We start from the raw sequence: 19,632 nt of genomic DNA, 5'->3' as shown, positions 1-19,632 counted from the left end.
TATCCTTATAGTCCTCGCCAGCACCATCACTGCACAGGAAGCTTGCCAAGGTGAGCTTGCCCCCAGATGCCCCTACAACTATTCCAAACACTGTAAAAGTGTTTAAAATGGCAACTTTGCGCACTCGGCGCTCCAGTTCCCTTCCTCCTTCCCCCCTCCTTCTCCAGCCCAATCCCGCCTCCCAACCCTCCCCCTGCATCCTGATTGGTGTCTTGGCCACATATCATGAACCCTACCAGGGCAGCCCTCTGCCCGGCAGCCCCTGTGGCTAAGGGCCCCAAGGCAAAGGGCGGCTCCAACACAGATGGCCACAAGACGTGTCAGCAGGTGTCCGCAGGGGAAGCCAAGGAAGTCAGCAGGCACCAACAAAACTGAGTGTGGCTTCGGTGGGGTGTAGAGCAATTACTCTACTTGAGAAAGCCCCTGTCACTTTGCCTTACCTTCCATAGTGCAGACTGCCATAGACTTAGACAATACATACTTAGTAAGACCTGTGACCACTGAAAATGGATTGTAAATGTTGACTTGTGATGCATATTAACTTACTTGCCAATTTTAGCTAGTGCCACACCTGTAAGGAACTGAACTTCCGCCTGCGTCGCACCGACATGGAAATGTGACTCTTAACATGCACCACAGTTAGAATTCTGAACTTTAGCTTGCATCTCATCTAGATAGAAATGTGATTGGTAGCATGGGCCACACTCGTATGGAATTCTGAACTTTAGCTTGCGCTGCATCTAGATAGAAATGTGATTGCTAGCATACACCAAACTTAGAATTCTGAACTTTAGCTTGTGTCGCATCTAGATAGAAATGTGAATCTCGGCATGCGCCACACCTCGATGGAATCATATAATTGCAATGACAGCAATGCCAACTAACCAACCCACTAACAATTTCATCCCTCTGCATACACCTCTCAAACTCTAACCAAACACAACCACTATCCTTTAAACGCAGCAATCCGCACAAACTTCACAACACCGCAACAACAAAACAAACCACACATAGACTTGCCCAACAGCACACGACGACTACCGACCGTAAAACAATCCAAGCCCAGCCAACGGACCCACCGGGCTGAGGCTGCCAACAGCACATCACTGCTCTCTTGCACTTTTCCAGCTTATTCCCACTAACCCACCCCCACTCCTCCCTTTTTCAGAGCTGCCAGAGCGCCAGGGGACCACTCCGGTGGTGATAGTGCGCGGTACAAATATCCTTTAACATTATATACAAAAACCAATGATTGTCGATCAAGTCACGACAACACCACAACCAATTACCCTCATGACTGCTCCTGAAGCTAGTCACACCCGAGAGGACACTCAGAATACATCAGAACAGCATCTAGGGGAAAGCAATAGTGAAATAACATCGGAACAGCGTCAGTGGCACCACAAACTCAAATCCTGGCAGTCTTTCTAACTATTGAGCAGATGCGGGCTGAAATACAAAAATCTTCTGCAACCTACATGACATTAAATAAAGATTGCATTTTCAGTGGGAATGCATTACCAGTAACTTCATATAACCCGACTGTGTGGTTCTCAATCACAGGCCCCAATCCAGAGGACTGAACTGACCCAACGGCCGTCTATGACAGGTGCCAACTCGCTACAGTGTAGAAATAAAGCTGCACGAACAACCCTAGCAAAAAGAACCTACAATTGACACAGAATGCTAGCACTCTGCAATATTAGAAATATCATCATTTACTGATACGATGCAGTGAGCTTCCGTATCCTCAATATGATCTGAACCTATCTAGCATACTTAAAATATTCATGGAAGTACCTAGCCTCGAAGATTTTACTTCAGTATATATCGAAGGAGTGGAATGCATACATGACTATGACTTGACCACTGCTCGGCTATCGTTCAGGTCTGGGGCAGTGTTGAATACCTTGTGGAAAACAAGAGCTTCATTATATGATCTTGGGTTTCTGTTAGTGCAAGATAACCTGGGTCCCAATGAAAACAGATTCTAAGTTGGTAGACAACCAACCAAGAACCTATCGTCCTGGCAAACGACTAGTTAACCATAATACTGGGAAACTAAATCAACCCCTGAAACTATGCTTAATCCCTTTCGCCCCCAAGCATAACAATGACCTGACACTGAGGTATTTCGTCTAGTCTCCTGGAATACCAGAGGTTTTCGACATCTGGTGAATTTAAACACAAGCAAATTACAGGATGTTGATGTAGTTGCCATCCAGGAGATCTGGCCTCTGACTGCCCCAGTCTGGGATGATTTTGATATAATCAGGGTGCCTGCAAGATCCCCTTGAGGGGTAGACCCATTGCGGGCCTTCTGATTGTGACTCGAAGATCAAAGAACTTAATATTGGAATCATGGCTCTCACCCAGCCGGTATATGGAATTAGCTATAATTAAAAGACACACCTTTACAATTGCCATTCTTAATATCTACTGGGGTAGTGCTGACATATCAGTGGACGATGTTTTTCCAACAGATAGAGACTGTATTGGATATGATAACCATAGAGACTGAATTGACTCATACTTTCATTTTAGGAGATTTAAATCTTCACTGTTTATCACAGGTCGTTGGACAAGAACAAATTATTAAACAGTGATGGATACGATTGATGAAAGAGTGGCATCTTGTAATGCTTAACGGCACTCTTCCAGGTGATATTGCATCACAATGTACCTGCCAAAAGGGATTGAAAGTGCTACGATTGATTATATTTATAGTGATCTGCCATTTATGATCATGGCAGACTCTCCTAAAATTCAGCATAATAAGTATAGTGACCATAAACAACTATGTCTTACGTGGTCATGGCTCAATACACTTTCAGATATACAATCGAGTAATTATCAAGGACAAACTTGAATAAACAACGGAAGATGTTTGATAAAATGATCCGAGACGTCTTTAGCTTCTCTGCGAACAATGCTAAGGCTGCAAGTTATTGAGACTAGACCGTAACCGCTTTGCAAAGCTTCACGCAGATAAAATTGGTAGGCAAACAAACTTTTCATAAACATCTGCACGTTTTTGATCATGAATTGAAACTAAAGAAAGCAGATCTGAGACGAAATATTAGACAACTCAGTGACTTCCATCTGTATTGAGACAAACAGAAACTAAACATCTAAAATATGTATATAAAAATGTTCTATGAGCAAGGAAAGCTCTGCAACTACAAAGAGACGGAGAAGAAATGCTTAAGCAGATTGTCACTAAAACATCTGCGGGAAGATGGTCACTATTAAATGTGGCAACACACAGAACACAGTAATCTGTGCAAATAGGTGCCATCTCAGAACACCAGTGAAGGCAATATTATTCAGATCTTTATGAGTCCCCTCCCCCTAGATGTCAAATAAATATTGATAATGTGATATCTAGTCAACAGATATGCATCAACAGGGATGACAGCCTGCGATGTATAGTCAAATTGAGTTCATCAAGTTCCCTTGGTCCAGACGGCCTTAGTAATGCTGTTTTGAAGCAACATCCTGAAGCCTGGGCAAGTATCTTACGTCTAATTTTCAAACTAGCCTTAACCACAGGCTGTATTCCTCCATCCTGGAGGCAGTCAGTTATAATCCCTGTCTTTAAGAAGGGTGATAGGACTAGCCCTGCATCATATAGACCTATTGCCCTACTAGACTCACCGGGAAAGATTTTTGCAGGATTAAGAGATTTTAACTTGTGGCTAGACAATATGAAACTACCAGATCCTTTCCAGACAGGGTTTATCCTGGGTTTAGGCAGAGGGGTGAATCTGCTTACAATTAATGCAATCAAGGCTCATGAACACCAAAGAAAACAACTGTTGTACATGACATTTATAGATTTCTGCATGGCCTTTGATTCTGTCCCAAGGGAATTGCTTTTTAAGAAACTACTTGATGCACACTGTCCCTTATACATTTTAAAACGTTTACATCAATTACATACCGACACTACAATACAGATTCGTCTCACAACAATTGGGCAACTTACAGCCCACATATGAACATATTGAGGGCTGAAGCAGGGATGTACCATTGCTTCAGCCCTCTTTAACTTCTTCATTGCTGACTTGTGTCAGTATTTTGCAGCCTTGTCACTGACTCCACTAAGTTGGCTGGACAATTAACAGGTTTTCTGTAGATGGCAAGGATAAACGTAGGTTTTTGACACAGACATACTTTTGATTTGGATTTACAGACACAGACTTCCCTTCGTTTTATTTAAGGAGGAGAAATCCCTACCTTAGTTATAGAACAAGTAAGGCCTTACACCATCCTGATATACGAAATAAAATATTCTTTTTTGAAACTTGAAATCTGTTTTCTGTGTCTTTCCCTCCCTCGCCTTGAAGCGCTTTGAAACACATTGTGTATAGGCGCTATATAAATAAACGATCATATCTCTTGATACCATGCCTATCTCACAGTGTGCAGCATGCCATTTTAACGGATTGGTAGCCCAATGTACAATTTTTCTAAAAGTCCTGCTGTCATTTTGTGTTCCAGGGCTTCCATTATCTCAGCGACTGAGATAGGCCTTAAAATGGCTGTTCTGACCATGAGGTCTATTTATGAGCCCAAACTGGCAGCCTCGATATTGGCCCTAACCAGTCCTTGGACTATTCCTCTCACTTCCTGTTGGGCTGGCTCGGGCTACGTGTCGGTCCTACTGACCAAAAAGTGTGGCTGATCATCTTACACATAATAGCCCCTTTTAGTAATTGGCTGGCAAGACTTTGGCCAGCTCCTTTGTGCATGGTTATCTGGGCTGTGTCCCACTCCTATTGCATTCTCTTGCTGTCCTCTTCCTGTAACTTGGAGGAGGCAGGTCTGCTGACATGGTGAAGTAGTTTTCCCACTGATTCCCACTGGTTTGCCTCCCCACATCTGCTGTGGCGAGCTCTCCACTCTGGAACCATTTTTTGGGCTGTTTTGCCACTGCATACCACCAGAATCATCTGATTTGCTGTGGGTTGCTACTAATGTCCAGAAGGAGGTTGGTACCTCAACTACCAGCCAGATCTTCAGCTTAGTACAACCGCTGTTGCCATCAGCGGTTGACCCCATCCTGGACAGTGTGCTGCTCTGCTGCTGCATTCTTTTGTTTGTTGAGCATTTGGAGCTGTTTTCCCGGGTTCCCTTTATCATCCTGGATCTTTCTCTCCAGATTTTTCACTCCTGGCTTGAAAGTAGATATCCCGGGAATTGCCTTTGTTTCTTTCCATGGCTGCTGGGATCTTTGTTGACTCCAGATGCAATCCCTGGAGAACAGAATCCTGAAAACAGCATCTGTGGAAAAAAGCAGCTTACTCACTGCATTATTTCGGGTTGCCGCCGCCATTTTCATCAAAGCCACAGATGTGAGTACTGGCCTTGGTGTTCTGTCGAGGGCAATTATTCGAGATAGTCCGCCCCAGATGTTCCCCTGGTTCATGGTAGAGATTTCTGCGAGGCAAGTCTTTACCGCATTTCCCATAGACTTCTAATGGAGGTCTCCTGTTCTGCTACTACTTCTGGGGCGTGGGTCCAAATGGACTCTCGGGTACTGCCCCTGGACATGTTTCAACTCTGGGCCTGTTTCATATTGTTAGTACTTACCAGTGATTTTATATTAATTTTTAAAGTCATAGCCTGCATTTCTTTTAAGGTGAATGATCTTTAAATACTGTAGTATTTCTGGTAACAAGGTGCATATTTTAACCTGAAATGTTTTGAATGGTAGCAGTTACTTAAATATTTTATTGATTCCTAGAAGCCCTTGGCTATGGTTTACAATTGTTTTATTTTCTATATGGCTATATTGTTTTATTTTGTTACCGTGCATTAATACTTATATAATGCACATTGGAGTCTAAATGATTGTGGATTAATGTTAAAAGGCCTTTAAGAATGTATATACATTGTTCTTGTAGGTAAAATGGTATTTCCTTATTTATGCCATATCCTTTAGGTGCTGACAACCAGGTCTACAGCCTTCTACCTTTACTAGGGTTGGTGTGCATTTTTAGGACATTGTACATTATTGTACAGGCCCATAGAGGATTTCCCTGCTTGCTGGTTTTTCCAGCCCACTGATGCACCCACCCCATGTTATTTTATGTTGGGTACTCACTTCTGATAGAGGGCCCACATGCAGACATTGGGGCTACGGGAGTCCTTGTATAGACGCAACTGTTTTTATAATATGCTTAGTATATTTTGATACTGTGTATTTTTACATTAGTTCTTCTTTGGTATGATAGTTTCTTATGTGTTACTTAAGTAAAGTATATATTTTTCAGTATATCAGTGTGGTGTATTTTATATGGATAAGTGAAGTGTGTGAATTATTTTAACCTTTCAGTCAGCCTCCTAGAGTAAAGTTGTGTTGCTCAGGCCCAATTACCTACCTTAAGAGAGGTTGGCTTCCCCTTCTTTTCTGGTGAGTTAGCCTTCCCCCTAGGAAGCATCATCAAAGAAGGAGGGTTGTAGTATACTCAACCAAGGGTGGTACAAAAACTACCATAACTGTTGTTAAAGATTATTATAACTCCTATGTCATTTATTTATAATGAGTGTACCCAGTCTAACAAAGGTTAAACATTCAAAGCATGTCACTCTATGAAAGATCACAATTCTGAAGAAACTTAACTTGCTCACAAGCACTTTTGTTTTGGTACTCGCATCTTTTGTCTTCTGGTGCCATATCATATATTCATGCTAGCTCAGATTTTACCAAAAGCAGCTCAGCTAAAACCGCAAAGGCTACCTGACTTTGTGTATGCTTGTTGCCTGGATCACATTGCCCTCTTCTACCCTCAACCTATCAAGACCCATTTCAAACAGATATGGGTAGAGCTTAGGTGGGGCCCACCCTTGATAATTAAAATTGAAGAAGACACTTTGAGGAAGCATAGTTATTCCCTTTGGTGCCGGAGTACTAACAGAAAAAAATAATTGACAGAATTCCAGCATGATCAACCTACCTCAGAGCCAAGGTCCAAGAGCGGTCCTTAAGTGAGGGTTTCTTCCATGACATATCTTCCCTAAAGTGAGGGTTTGGAAGAGGGCTGAGGGCTACAGCCTTCAGTGTGAAGCAGGCCCTCTTCGCATTCACCATTGACCTAAGAACTACATCTGAAGTGAAAAAGTAATTGAATGCCGAAGATAGTTTTCAAAATTGGCGGTGCACCAAGTCCTACTTCACGTTGGTGGATCTCTTGAGGGAGTTCCATGAAGATAACAATTTTTCATTGAATATATTTTTACAGGATTGCCTCAGATGCATAAAACAATTATTCAGGGAAATTGATACTATTATGAATGCTGAGTTTTTCAGGGTCTCATTGTAAGTTAATGTTCCAAGCAGCAGGTACAGAATTGTGTACAAATAGCTATGAAATTAACCGCTCACAACCATGGCCTAGTCCAGAAGGGGAACCACGACTCAGGTTTAAGTTCTGTATCGTCATCACAAACGACTGAACTTAAGGGAGGAGTACATCCAGTCATGCTGAGGTGTGCACTGTATATCATTCTCATACTCATACATATACACGGTTAAAACATCAACTACACAGTTTTTGGTTGTGTCACAAGGTGGTAGACATGTTTACAAGAACATGGAAGTGATAACGGTTAGCTGCTAGCACAGTAATCACATTATCGCAAATGCAGATTTTAAAAGTTCATTCTGTTCTAATCATTACTGATTCATTAATATTCCTGCCACAGGGAATATTTTAGATAGATATCAAGTATATTTTGTGATAGTTACAAAGGCTGTTTTGTGTTGTATTAATTGAAAACTATATTAGAACACCCTAGTGGTGTTTCTGGGAAGTTGATTGGTCAATCTGCGAGCTATATGCACTGATATAGCCAGCATATTGATTACAGCCAGCAAATCGGGTGTTTGCAAAGCAAGCAGCTTCCACGTTGTAATCTGCAACGATGAAGCTGCTTGCTTTGGTGTATATGAAAGTGTTCATATACACCTGCGGTGCATATGAACACTTTCATACACACCAAAGTACTCATAACGTTGAAGCTGCTTGCTTTGGTGTATATGAAAGTGTTCATATACACCTACGGTGCATATGAACACTTTCATACACACCAAAGTACTCATAACGTTGAAGCTGCTTACTTTGGTTTAAATGACTGTGTTCATAAACACCCAAGTTCTCAGCAGCATTTCTGTAAAATAACGAATATGTTGTTATTTTGCAAAAATGCTGCTGAGATTTCAGGACTGCGCCCGTTATGACAAACAGGCGCAATCCTGAAGGTGCACTGTTGTGCACTACAAGGACGCCCAGGCCCACTTGAAAATACTCATGGAGCCTGGGTGTACTGATTTGGCGCAGTGAATCCTGCTTTTTAGCACATTCACTGCGCCAAGTTCAGAATCAGGCCCTGAGGGTGTTCTAATAGCTTTATAGACCTGCACTCAGGCCGTACCGGGCGTTATGGTCCCTCATACCTCAGTCTTCAGGGCCCATAACGCCCGGTACGGCCCCCGCTGCAGGTCTCTAAAGCTATATTATCACGCTTACTGTGGCATGCTCTTTTCTGCAGTGCTAATCACAATTAGCAGTACGTTCATTTATAACAAGTATGGCACTGGGAATGTAGTGTCAAGAACATGACTTGCATATTTTTAGCAGCAGAGGTGGTACCATTTTAAATTATATTCAGAGTGTTATTTAGGACATATTTAATCTACATTAGAACAAAAGCATAACAGTTGGTACATGTTGACCATGTTGACTCAAGACCCCTATAAACATAAACAGTGTGCATTAATGTGGGAAATGAATTGGTACTTACCTCATCTTTACATGTTAAATACATATGGTATTTGAAATGATGCAGGGAATGATACAATGAACAGAGATGTGTCCTTTCTGGTTTTACAGTAAACTCCTGTAAAAAAATATTCAGGAGAACATTAGCTTCACAGGAAAAATAAACCGCATTAAACAGCAATAAGACTACAGGTATTTTTTACTTCACAGCTAGTTTATAAACATTTTACTTTATTTCCTGTTCACTTTTCAAATAAAATATCTGGTTCACAGCATTAAAATGTAAAGAATATAAATCATGGGCCAAGCCATGTTTTTGTACACATTGTAACATTCAGCATGGCCATAGAACCTTGGAGAGGTTGGCACTTTTATTGAGTTACAGAAATCATGTTCAGGCTCTACAGATAAGCAATCTATAAGCCACGTTACTCCTTACACACAGGCAAATTCTCCCAACAAATAATAAAGAGTAAAAAATACTCTGAACATATAATAGAAAACTAAGTACACATAGAAGCAAGCCTTCCTGCTTCCAGCCACAAAACACCATAAATATGTTCAGATCAGTAATGCCAGCAGAGCAGTGCCACAGGAAGGAGCTCTAAAATTATTATTGCCTGATCTCAAGGGGAACTTTACGGTACAAACGCATGTGTAATTTGCATGAATTAGTAGGTGCAAAGAAGAACAAGTAACTTAACCCTGGTAATGTTCTTTTGACTCGATGTTCCTCCCACATTTTCCTCATCTTTTGACACATGTTGTCGAGTTTCAGCTGCTTCGGAAAAATAATTTCGGCAGAGGGCGCTGTGCATCGACTCGATGTTCCTCGAAGGCCTCCATCGAGGATGATGTCATCGAAGGCATATCTAGCATGCACAGCACCCGTTGGCTTCAGTTCTCTTTTTCCCCTTTAACAGCAGAAATACCTGCAAAACACGGGAGTGACCGTACTCAGCCTTGATGGAACGGAAGCTGTAATAGCACAGGAAATTCTGCCGAGGGATGGGAGGGCGATGTGGAATACGTGGGAAGAATATGCAGTCGTAAGGACGTTACCAGGGGTAAGTAACTTGTGCTTCTAATGAATTGTGTCCTCCCACGTATTCCTCATCTCTTGACAGACTCCCACAGCAGTATTTGGTTTGGAGGAGGGAGAGGAATTTGATTTTCTATGTTTTCATGGGCCGAGTGCAGGTCTGCCTTACCAAAGGTACCATCCTGCCCGAGGGAAGATTCCAGGCAATAATGCTTAGTGAATGTGTGGATAGTAGCCCACGCTGCCGCTTCACAAATCTTTTTAATTGATACGCCCCTTTGCAGGGCTGTAGAGGTAGACATGCCCCTGGTGGAATGGCTCTTCATCCTTCAGGATAATCCTTCCCTGCCAACCTGTAACATTCTGGGATATCCAGAATTATCCATCTGAATAAGGTCTGTTTAGTAACAGCCTGACCTTTCTTATGACCTGTATATCCAATTAAAAGTTGGCCATCAATACGTAGCTTTGACATTCTAAATATATATAAGTTTAACGCTCTCCGAGGGTCTAACCTATGTAGTCTTTCCTTCTCCTTGCCAGAATGAGGTTGAGGATAGAAAGAAGGTAGAATAATTTTCTGACCTATATGAAAATTAGAAATGATTTTGGGCAACAATGAAGGTTTGACCCTTAGAACAAACCTATCCTTGTGGAAGATAGTAAAGGGTGGCTTGGACGAAAGTGCCTGCAACTCGCTCACTCTACAAGCTGATGTAAGAGCCATCAATAAAATAGTTTTAAAGGTTAACAGCCTTAAAGGACATGAATGTAATGTTAATGTTAAAGGACATTTGTACCGCACACTATCACCACCGAAGTGGTCCCCTGGCGCTCTGGCGGCTCTGAAAGAGGAGGGGAGGTTGAGTTAGTGGGAGGAGGCAGGAAAAGTGCAAGAGAGCAGTGATGTGCTGTTGGCGGCCTCAACCCGGTGGGTCCGTTGGCTGGGCCTGGGGTGTTTGCGGCCGGTAGTCGTCGTGTAATGTTGTGCAAGACTATGCGTGTTTTTGTTTTGTTGTTGCAATGTAGTGAAGTTTGTGCGGTTTGTTGTGCTGTAGATTTTGGTTGTGTTTGGTTTGGAGTTTGAGAGGTGTATGCAGAAAGGGAAATTGTTAGTAGGGTTGGCTAGTTTGCGTCTCTATGCTGAATTCAGGCGCTCGGCTTGCGCAGTCTCCTTTGGTGCGGCTCTGTCCTGATCTGGGTCCGACTGGCATACAAGGTTCCTTACTCCTCTGGCCCCCACCTCTAACATGCTCTCTCATAGCTCCCCTTATCCTCCATTCATACTCCTGTGGCCAACGCACCTGCCAATGTCAATGTCAACCTCTCAGGTAGAGTGGTGATTGCCAATATCTCGACAATTCCACACCACTGTGGTACCTGGCGGTAACTAAGGGACGGGCGAAAGTGTTGGTGGGATTGTCTGGGGGAGTTGGCTCAGTCTTCGTGCGTGCCGCCTGTGTTCCAGTCTATCCGGTGTCACATCGTCCAGGTGCCGTGGGAGCTACCCTCTCGGGTCGGGGATGTCCGTGTCCTTTCCGAATTGGTCATCTTTTTTCCAGTTTCGGTTTCCAGATTTAGTTTGTGGTGTTGAAGAGCCAGGTTTTTAGTGATTTCCTGAATTTTAGGTGATCTTCAGTGTTTCTTATTTATTTTGGGATGTTGTTCCAGGTTTTTGCGGCTAAGTGGTAGAAGGAGGTGCCTCCAAGTTTTTTCTTAAGGTATGGTTTGAGTTCCAGGAGGATTTCGTTGCTTGATCGGAGGGGTCTTGTTGGTTTGTAGACTGTTATTTTCTTTTGTAGGAATTCTGCTCCTTGTCCGCTGATTGCCCTGTGCGTTATGCACATTGTTTTGAAGGTGATGCGAAGTTTTACTGGGAGCCAGTGTAGTGTTTTTAGGGCTGGAGTGATGTGGTCTCTTCTGGATAGTTTGAGGAGTAGAAGGAATGGAATGTTTAAAGGTAACACATAAATGGGTTTTAAAGGGTTGGGTTGAAAGGAAAAAAATTGACAGAGACACTTATTTTTCAAAGGATACTCATTCAGTTTTATATTACGGGTGGGGAGAAAGAGAACCATATATATAACCGGAGAATTGGCGCCACTCGAACCTATGAGCAGAGAGAAGGGTCAAGGGACCTAACCAGATGCCCATACACAAATGTGTCTGCTGTGCAGTTTTGACAGTGGACAAACTCCTGTGAAAACTCCCATATCGTTGAATGGACTAAGTGGCCTATGCAGTGAAAGTCCCAGGACAAACACGACCGGACAGACGATCTATGGAGTCCAAACCAAGATGATTCGGGTGGAAGAAATACACAATGAATAAAGAAGAGAGGGAAAATCAACGTGTAAAAATACAACTGGGGAACCAGGAACTGTTATGGGATGGGAGCGATGGAACAAATGTGGAGTATAAGCCACATGTGAATAAAGTGTGACAAACGGGCTGGTGGGTTACCTCAAAGCGTGATCTTCTTTCAAATTCTCATAGTAGCTGTAAAATTATCTGAGGCATATAGTTAGTTTAAAGTTAACTGGGTAACAGTGGTGGGATTTAGATAAAAGTAAACAAATGTATTCTTTAGGGACACATACATATTTAGACTAGGAGAATATAATGTGTTAGTACTGACATTGTAGAAATGTTGTAGGATACCTCCCATATTAAAATAAATTATATCACAGAAAAGGGTGATTAGGTGATTATATTTTTATAATATAAAAAAGATAAAAAAACAAAACATAACATTTGTACGTTCAATTACAAATTACAAATGCATATGTCATCCATCATAAAAGTAAGAAAAATTACACCTAACAACAAAATACAGTGATTCCAATGCATTTGTGTTTGATATCTGAACACCATGATTACAAGCTATTTCCTTAAACTGTATAAAGTAGAAGACAGAGCACATCATTTCCCACCTGCAGCAGATCATGCAATTTTTCCCAATTTCAAAATTTCTAACAAAACATACTGACAGTTGTTTGGATCAATGCAACTGGAAGCCCATGATTTCGACTTAGTGGATCTTGCACATGTATAGGGAAAATGCAAATTATATCTACTTCAGTTCTAGTTCATTGGTGTTCTCCAAGGCCAGAGCCATCAAGAAGTTTGCAGTTGCAATTCTAATGCTGATGGAAGGTGAGGCACGCCTCAAATGGAGGAAGCCTGAATGGTGTTGTCTTTTCCAAGACACAAGTAAATTGGGTGTTGCATGAATCGAGAGAATGGTTCAAAAAAGGTGCGCACGTTAGAAATTTTAGAACCAAATTAAGGTCCCAAATTGGAATCTGGAACGGAGATAGATGGGGGGAACACATTGGTTAGCCCCTTTCGAAATGGTGTCACCAGTGGAATTTTGAAGTAGGAACCTTCTTCTGACGAGCGCTTAAATATGGACAGCTCTGCCAAGTAGCCTTCAATTGTACCAATCTGGAGCTCAAGATTGGCTAAAGATAGTAGAAAGGATAAAACATCCAGTGTTTTACATAAGAACAGGATTTACATTCTTCCTTCTGCACCAGTTACAGAATGTATTCCAACGGCACAGAGATTTTGTTGCTGGCCTTCCGGCCGAAAGCAAAACCTCCATCACGTCATCCGGGAGGTTAAAATCCTTATAGCTCAGCCTTTCAGAATCCAAGCGTGAAGGTTGAGTGTTTTGACCTCTGGATGGAGAACCTGACCCTCCTCTCGCGAAGAAGGTCCTCTCTTTGTGGAAGATGCATCGGAGGACAGATGGACATGTCCAGAAGGTACGGGTACCACGTCCTCCTGGCCCAATCCGGGGCTATTAGGATCATGGGCTTCCTAAACCTTCTCAACTTCCTGACCACATGAGGAATGACGGGGACTGGAGGAAACTGTCATGATGCCTACCCCTGGAAATCCAGACCAAGTCCATCAGTCCAGGGAGCAGGCATCCAGACACCTATTGAAAACCCAGCCACCCCGGCTAGGGGCTATCTGGGTTCAGTCCTGGTGCCGTAGGTGCCAGGCTCATATATGGGATCAGTCCTGGAGCCATAGGCGCCAGGCTCATATGAAGAAACTTACCTCATGCAGACCATGCTGCAAAGAATCCAAGCCAACGTGAGGCCTGGAAGGAACTACTTTGTTTCAGGGACTATTTTTTACTCGGGTGTGGTCTTGGGGAACTTCTTACCTGGGACTACTTTGGAGGCCATTTAAACCACGCCCGATGAGCAGCACACGCTTCGCGTTATTCTGCATCCTGCAGCGTAACGCTTACCGTGCCTGTCAGTCCAGCATCCAGTCTTCTGCCACGCCCGCCTCGAATCCGGAGCTCCTAGAAAGAAGGGAAATAAGAAGAAAAGGTTAGAGCAAGAACATTACCTTCATTCTTCATCTGATCCTGGATCCTTCGCGCATCCGAACAAGGAAAAGACTTTATTTTGTGCGTGTCGCACCGCCAGCTGCAGCGCCGCGCTATACTTACCAGTCTTCAGAGCACCTCGTCGACCCGGCGCTGCTCATCATTCCTCGCCAAGCTCCCAGCACCTAAGGGGACGAAGAAAGACAATAAGGTGAGCCGAGAAAACCACCCAAGACAATTTCTATTATTATTATAGTCTTACCGAGTTACCGCAGGAGATGATATTCTTCTACACGCCACATCGCCTTACGCTGCACCTGTAAGGAGAGAGAAAGCAACAGGTTAAGCACTGGCATTTTTTACTGGACAGTGTTGGGTAACACAGACTCTTACCTAAACGCAATCAGCTGCTACGGGACAACCTCCTCTCGAATCAAGCTGCAAGACAAAGGAAGGAATCGGACAAGAGTGAATAACAGACATTTTGAACTCTTAAGAACCAAATACTTACGGCTCCTCGCCACTTACCTCGGAGTCAATATTCGTCTGGAACTCACCCAATTCCTTCGGACCAGTGAAGTAACTGGTTATCTACGCGCCCCTGCACTCCACGCAGGATGGAGAGCTCATCATTTAAAACCATAAGGAGAATACTCCTACAGGTTAAGCCGACGAAATTGAGCAGGCCATTCCAGTCAGTCATCTCTGCACTACAATTCACGTTGGTGGAGGCCGCAGCTGTCCAGTTCCGACCGTCGCCCCTGTGGGAGCCAGGTGAGCGTAACAGAAACGTGTACAGGAGTGGAAATTTCCAGTCCACCACGAACGCGTCTCCTATAGCTCCTCTCGGGGGAAAATCCCTGGAGCAATACAGTTTGCAATTCCGGTTGACCCCGGTCGCGAACAGATCTACTAGAGGGGTTCCCCAAAGGGTGAAAATCTCTTGAAGGACTTCCTGAGCTAGTTCCCACTCGTGGGAGACTGTGCTCTGCCTGCTCAGAGCATCCACCGCCGTGTTCTCCTCACCGGCTAGTTGAACTGCTGATAGGGAGATTCCTTCTTGAATTGCCCAGTACCAGAGCTACATTGCCTCTCTGCAAAGTGTTAGTGACTCTACACCTCCTCTCTTGTTGAGGTAGTACATGGCCACTGTGTTGTCCGTCATTATCAGAACATTCTTTCCCCGTACAGAGGGCAGAAAGGCCTTCAGCGCTAGTCTGATTGTCCTCAGCTCCAAAAGATTTTTATGTAGTTTGGACTCAGATGGAGACCAACGATCACTGACTGTCAGATCGTTGGCATGGGCTCCCAACCTTGTGAGTGAGGCGTCAGTTACTACTGTTCTCTCTGGCCATCATTGCCAAAAGGGTTCTCCCTTCAGAATATTGTGCTCGCAGGCCCACCACAGAAGATCCTGTGAGACCCTGGTTGGAACCTGAAGTAGGGCCAACATCTTTCCTGAGAACTGGGACCATTGGGCCTCATTACGAGTGTGCCGCTCTGGTAACAACGGTGCCAGTATGCTACCGGCACCGTTGTTACCGGACCGGCATACACTGAGGTATGCGAGCGGGTGCCTTTCAGCCCGCCAGGTCTGACGTGGTGGGCGGAACGGCACCGGCTCGCAGCCCTCGACGGATGTACCGGCACCATTCATCAATGGTGCCAAGTGCATCCGTCCTCCCCATTGAGTCCAATGGGACTCGAATGGGGAGTCATTTTTTTTGCCGCCCGGCAATAGGTAATTACCGGGACCGCCGGGGCTGTAATGCCCCGGTGAGACCCCATTGGCAGGCGCCAGAAAAAAAATGACTCCGGCGGCATTTACCGAGACAGCTACCGCCTGACTCATAATGAGGCCCATTGAGTTCTTGGAGCCCATTGAAGGGATCTCATTCTCAGGCGGGCCTCTGGCACTAGTAGAATGCAGGATGCCATGAGGCCGAGCAACCTCAAAAAATTGAAGGCTGGTAGACTGTGGGCATTCTGAAACTTGGTAACCCATCTGAAGAATGTCTTGAGTCCTCACCTCGGGTGACAAAATCTTTCCAAAAGATGTATCTAGTGCAGCTCTGATGTACTGGAGCTTTTCAGAGGGTGTCAAATGGGACTTCTTGTAATTGAGGGAGAAGCCCAGTCTGTGAAGAGAGTGGGAGGTGATGTTGAGATGATCCTGGGCTTGTTCGGGTGAACGTGCCCTGAACAGCCAATCGTCGAGGTAGGGGTAGACATGAATTCCCAATCTCCTGCGACTCGCTGCCACCACTGTCATCAGTTTGGTGAAAACCCTTGAGACAGAGGTTAGCCCGAATGGCAGAACTCGAAATTGATCATGAGAACCGGCAACTGCGAACCTCAGGTATTTTCTGTTTTTGAGATGGATTGGCACATGAAAATGAGCATCCTGAAGGTCCAATGACACCAACCAATCCTGGAGTTGGAGGGCCTGAAGGATCCAAGAAAGTGTGACCATCTTGAACTTGTCCTTTCTGGGGAACTTGTTCAAGTACCTCAAGTCCAATATGGGTCTCAGTCCTCTGTCCTTTCTGGGTATTAGAAAATAAGGGGAGTACCATCATTTGTTCCTCTCCGCTACAGGCAGTGGTTCTATAGCACCTTTCTCTAGCAGAGTTAAAATCTCCTCCACACTTCTCGGCGGCTTGGGAGTCCCAGAAATAGACATATATATATTAGCAGCGCAGTTGGCACCGATGCTGAGATGGGCGAGACCTGAAAACTACAAAGGAAGGTGTTGGATAGAACAAACAGCCTCGACAATCCCCCTTGTAGCCTTGCAGAGTCTGAAAACCGAGAGCTGGGAGAAGGGGGAAATGCTACTGGAATCGACTAAATGGCCACTACAAGGCTGGGACGTAGACCGAAAAAGGAAAAGCATTTTGCGAGGTCTGGGCCCCGGCACACCGCTGATGCATAACCCAGACTTCACCCCGGGTCTTCAGAGAAAGTACTGCGAAGGCTGGACAGGAGCAGAGACACTGACCCTGAGAGACATGTACAGTGACGGCTCCCCGCTATCCTTTATAGACTGCGAGCAAGAATTTGGAATAGGGGAAGAAGAACGCTATAGATCTGCTCAGATAAGACACTGGATAACCAATCCAACAGTGAAGAGAGCGGGCATGAGGACTCCCTCAGGACTCGAACTGAACATGCAGGAAGGCCAGACAACGAAGGGAGTGACCAGACTTCTATCCAAAGCAACACCGACAGATAGCCTCCCATATAAAGCAAACTGGGAATGAGATCTGCAGGAAACGCTAACGGAGGAACTGAGCTCCCGATGTCCCCGAAAACTATCCTCTTAGGTGTTCCCATAGAAGGCACATATGCAATGTTGGGCGCGAAAGCCACCCTCATCACCCACCTACTATCGGTGGCACGAATGACCCTAGCGCAGGATTGGAAAAAAGAATCAGGCCCAACGCCAGCCTGGCAGTGGGTCAAGATCTAGGGCGTGATGGCAATGGAGAACATATGTTCACTCCGCTCTGGGAAATACCAAAAATGTTTAACAGTGTGGAACCCCTTCCACAAGCTGGTACGGGAAAGAGAAGCCCAATACTTTAAACCTCGCCTATTAGAAACATTCACGTCATTTGAGCTCCACCACATGAAGAGCAACCAAGCTCTACCTTCCACGAAAGACATCATCTCGCTAGAACTCAGGATCCTAAAGTTGAAGATAAAAGTTGTAGAGGTTTCAGGGGGGAGGGGTAGAGGGGCAGGGGTGAAGGGACATCGAAAACGAAAACAGTCAAAGGCAAATTAAAACTCTGGAAACGGTACGGTCTGAACATAAGAAATGTACAGAACATTATTGTCAACTCATTGAAAGTGTCTTGACCATATAAGCCTATATGCCTTCGAATCATAAATAAAATTGTTAAAAAATAAATTAAAAAAAGGTTAAAAAATGCCTCACTATCCCGACTCTGCTGAGGATTTCCCTGCCGAAATAAAGCTAAGGGGAAACACTAACACAGGATAACTGGCCCTCACACTAAGCAACAAATACACAAAGGAAACGTATGGCAATGTAACATCACATGACAACATTCACAGTTTCTGAATAACCTTCTAATGTCCTAGGTGATCTCCCTTCCTCAGGATTCAAAGTCAGGTCTGTTAGTGTTCAAACAAAGAAAGAAATGTCTCAAATCAGTTCATGATAGTTCAAAGTCTATGTAAAGGTTTGTTAACTAAAGATCCACCAGCAAATCTCTTCTTCCTGGTGAAATAGCCACTTCCTCTAAATAGCACGAATGGTAATCCCAGCCACAATGCTTTGTCAACTTACTCAAGAAGATCTGCCACAGTTCAAAAGAAATGTAATATCCACAATTACCAATGATACACAGTTCTTGGTTAACAGTTAGTAATCTCTTGATTACAGTTTTGGGCTTCACAATGGTATATTTGTCCGGATGACTTCTTAGTGCTTCAACTTTAACAACTTCACTTATACTTCATTCATTATGAGAACAGTTGCTGTTATCTCACAGTATTTCTCTTTGTTAAGATTAATACAATATTTCATCCACTGACAACCAGCTATACCACCACAGCTTCAGTACTGTGCACTACTATCACAGCTTCAGTACTTTGGACTACTTCTACAGCTTCAGTGATTGTATTGTCAGATAGGCTTCGACAAGATCTACTTCAAAGTGCTTCAACAAATTTAAATAGACAAGGCACTCTTCCTCTGAATAACTCTCTTCAAAAGGGGCAGCCTGTTTGCCTCTCTTGGCTGTCTGCCACAATAACAAACTGGGTTTGCCTTTGAGACTCACTTCTCGCTGTCTTCCACAGTCTCTGGCCCTAAAGGTTGTATCTACTTCAAAACAGTCTTTACAAGTAGCCAGTTTCCCTTTCCCAACTTTATCAACACCTTTCTGCCAGTTATCAGCCAAATGTATTACCAAAAAGTCTTGGCGCCAATCTCTTAGCTTCAGGTAATACTTACACACTTCTATCTTAGGCCAATAAAGTTATCAACTTCACAGTACAGTTAGATTGCTCTTCAACTTTGAGAAAGGTTGGTTTCAGTGTGAATATAGGGCGACTCTTTGCTTGTGTAATGCTTGTATTCTTCTTTAGCTTTTATACATTTTAACTTCTTTAAATGAAAGGTATCCTGTGTTAGAATAAAGAATAGAATTCAGCCTTTCTTTGAAAATCAGAATTAGGCACAGGCAACGACTTCATGATATAGTTTTCAGGGTTTAAAGATTGGTATTTAAAGGGGTAGTTAGGTCAGAAATGTTATTGGGCCAATCGATCAGGCATGTATTTTAGAGCATACATCGATTGTTCTTAAAATTCCAAAGCAATTTACCCAAGTTTTTCTCACTTTAACACATGTGAAAAGGACGGATTAGGTACCTTCATCTTGTGCTAATCTTATCCGTTGATGTTCAATCGCCCCAAGT

General features: G+C 43.8%; 1 protein-coding gene across 3 annotated transcripts in view; it reads right to left on the bottom strand.

Annotated features, from left to right (window-relative positions):
* QSER1 (glutamine and serine rich 1) overlaps positions 1-19,632 on the bottom strand; it is a 1,726,564-nt gene that overhangs the window by 70,434 nt on the left and 1,636,498 nt on the right. For all 3 annotated transcript variants that reach the window (XM_069623572.1, XM_069623573.1, XM_069623574.1), the window contains one exon: positions 8,809-8,904. In XM_069623572.1, coding sequence (XP_069479673.1) covers positions 8,809-8,904 — 96 coding nt within the window. The remainder of the gene's footprint in view (positions 1-8,808; positions 8,905-19,632) is intronic.

The sequence above is a fragment of the Ambystoma mexicanum genome, chromosome 11, assembly GCF_040938575.1.
Source record: "Ambystoma mexicanum isolate Mex_15411 chromosome 11, UKY_AmexF1_1, whole genome shotgun sequence".
In the NCBI taxonomy this organism is placed as follows: domain Eukaryota; kingdom Metazoa; phylum Chordata; class Amphibia; order Caudata; family Ambystomatidae; genus Ambystoma; species Ambystoma mexicanum.
The sequence above is the reverse complement of the archived record's forward strand: the minus strand, read 5'-3'. Positions and strand labels throughout refer to the sequence as shown.